At 46.9% G+C, this 3138-nt stretch overlaps 1 protein-coding gene across 1 annotated transcript; it reads left to right on the forward strand.

Annotated features, from left to right (window-relative positions):
• On the forward strand, nucleotides 706–2915 carry LOC8081445. Its single transcript, XM_021463584.1, has 2 exons — nucleotides 706–2043; nucleotides 2466–2915. The coding sequence occupies exons 1-2, from the start codon at nucleotides 933–935 to the stop codon at nucleotides 2507–2509; spliced, it is 1155 nt and encodes a 384-aa protein (XP_021319259.1). The 5' UTR covers nucleotides 706–932; the 3' UTR covers nucleotides 2510–2915.

Below are 3138 nucleotides of genomic sequence, written 5' to 3' on the forward strand. Positions count from 1 at the left end.
TGAAGTCCGGGCTGTGACTTGATCTCAGGCAATGCGGGTGGAAGGTTTCTGTTTCGTGCCTGAGAATGCAATCGGTTGAATTCTCTTTGTTGCTGGTGTTTGGATGATATAGGCCTTGTTCGTTTTGGCTGGAACGGCCTGAAACGTGGCCCGTTCCAGGTGGATTGACTAGACTTGGAATTAATCTTGTCCCAATCGAAAATGGCTATTCGGTTAATTTAGGGCTGAATTATATTCGAAGTGTTTTTCCTGTGTTATTCCATAGGATCAATTCCGGCTTCCTACTCTCCGAAAGAAAAACAAGCCCGTTTTCAATATGCTCACCAGGTTTCAGTGAACCACTGGAAATCACTCAATCCAGCCCACGAAGAGAAACAGACCTGTTTTGAATTTTGAATACGGAAGAAACGAACAAGGCCATAAGCAGTACAGCCTTGTTTTTCTACGACAGAGGATACTCACCATCAACAGCTGCACAGTTGCATGCAAATTTGAACCAACAATATAGACGGAAACCCTGGGCACCAGTCACCACCAACTAACTCTATTATTATGGGGCTTGGACGAGTGTCCAAAGGTATTCACTTTGGATTCATGTCTTCTTTTGTTTGCTTCCGGTGGACGAAACTGGGACATTGCAAATTGCGAGAATCATTCAATCCTGCATACGTTGGTAACGTTGCGTGTGGAACTCTCTTTGTAGATGGAATTATAGCATTGCATCGGCTGTGGGCCGATTTTTTTTTCTGAGAGGGAAATGGGCCGGCTGCTAAGAGGCCGATGCCCGTTCAATTGGGTCTGGAGGAGGGACGAACGAACTGAGCCCATCACACTCGCTCTCTGCCTCAACCGGCGAATCCCACCATTTCCACACAAAAAAAAAAAAAAAAATCCCCAATCCTCAGCCTCCGCCGACCGCTGCCTTCCACGCCATGGCGTCGCCGCCGCCGCCGCCGCGGGAGCTGGTTGACGACGTCATCCGCGAGATCCTCCTTCGCCTGCCGCCGGACGAGCCCAAATGGCTCTTCCGCGCGGCCCTCGCCTGCAAGCCGTGGCTCCGCACCATCTCCGACCCCACCTTCCTCCACCGCTACCGCGCCTTCCACGGAGCCCCTCCCCTCCTCGGGCTCATCGACAGGGAACCACTAGTCGACCGGTTTCCCCGTTTCGTCGCCACCACAGCAGTGCCCGCCTTCTCCTTCCCCATTCCGGTGCCTGACACCATCTCTGCGTGCCCCCTCGACTGCCGCCACGGCCGCGCCCTGATCCGGAAGGTCGAGAACGGGCGTCAGCATTACTTTGTCTGTGACCCCGTTACGGGCGACCGCCATCGCGTGCCTCGCCCGGATGCCGGAACCCAGTGGATGGTCTACGACGCCTTCGCGATTTTCTGCGGTGTCACCGGCTGCCAACACCTTGACTGCCACGGCGGTCCCTTCTATGTGGTCTTCATGTTCCGCAACTGGCTATTAGCTCGTACTACCATGTCAGCGATCGTTTACTCATCGGAGATGGGCGCGTGGAGCGTGCCAGCCACACTGGAAGGCATTCTGGCACTGGAAGGCATTCATGATAATACAGTCTACGGGCGTGGTGCACTTATCGGAGATGAAATCTACTTCATGCTTTCAGGGGATGCTGGAATTACCAAGTATGACTGGCGGAAAAATTGCTTGTCTGTGGTTAACTGTCCAACATCGGCTTCGTACAGTGGTGGGGTTACCCTCATGGTGATGGAGGACTGTTCTCTTGGGCTCGCTAGCATTGAGCATACCCGTATTTATCTGTGGTCCAGAAGGGTGAGTTCAGAGAACAATGCAGAATGGGTACAGTGCAGGGTCATTGATCTGGAGAAATTGATGCCTATGGTGAATCCGGGAGACAGAGCACGAGTGGTTGGCTTCGCAGAGGGTGTGGGTATCATCTTCATCAGCACAGGTGTTGGATTATTCATGATGGAGCTCAAATCAGGGAGAGTGAAAAAGATTGGCAAGCCTAGGCGTAACATAAGTGTTCTACCCTACATGAGATTCTACACTCCTGGTATTGTACTAGCACTTGTTTATATTTTGCCTTTTTTATCTTTATTTGCAGCTTCCATATGTTAGCTTAGGTAGTTAGTTATGGCCTGTGAATGAACTACTAGTTGCAATGAAAACACACTTTGTGTCAACTTGGATGTATTAGAGCAAACAGAATATATGGCACTCAAAAGGCAAACCTAATCTTTGGTTCTTCAGTCTGGCTTGTTGAAGACCATGTCAATGTATTGGTGTGCACCTACTAATCCGTTGATCTAGTATTGACATGCTACCTTGTTTCAGATTTTCTAAAAATAAAAATTGCTGTTAATTTCTTGCAAATAGAAGCTTCTATCTGGAGCTTACTATTGTTAAATCTTTGGAATTACAAGTGCTAAGTTGGAAGTTGCTTATATATAGCTCTTGTGCATTTTGATGTTTCAGATCATTGTAGATTGTCATCACTAAGAGGATCCACTGATCTCTGATGTGCGTTATGGAAGAAAGACCTTTCAGAATAGATGATCCATCATCTTCAGTCTACTGCTAATGCTGACCAGCAAAGCTGTTACTTTCAAGTTGTTTATTTTCTGTGAATAGTTTAAGTACGAAGGTTGCACAAGTCATTATGATCGCTTGCGGTTATTGTGGAAGCTGCCCTGATCATATAGACGGAATAGTAATATCATTGTGATATGATATGCATATTTCATTTACTGTCTGCTTAATTCGCAATTCAGCTACTTAAAACTAAAAGTCTGTGTACTTTATATCATTGTCCTTTCATGAGAATCAATGTGAGATTCAGAGTTAGTTTTGTATCAAGTAGCAGTGGTAGACTTTTTCAGACATACTAGTGGAAATGCAAATATCCTAATATTAGTTTACTTTCAACGGACTGTGGTGGTTGTTTGTCAGTAAATGCAAGACCATCTTTTAACAGGTGTGGAATTCAGATGACTCGAAAGTGACATTAGTAGCACCATGATGTAGGTTGCATCCCTGTCACAATTTGTGGTCAAGGAAGGTGAATACAGGAGTTGCAGAATGGTTGCAAGTCAGGGTCATCTATCTGGAGACAGTAATGCCCATGGCTAACCCTGTTAACAGACCATAT

Source organism: Sorghum bicolor, chromosome 1 (assembly GCF_000003195.3).
Source record: "Sorghum bicolor cultivar BTx623 chromosome 1, Sorghum_bicolor_NCBIv3, whole genome shotgun sequence".
NCBI lineage: Eukaryota > Viridiplantae > Streptophyta > Magnoliopsida > Poales > Poaceae > Sorghum > Sorghum bicolor.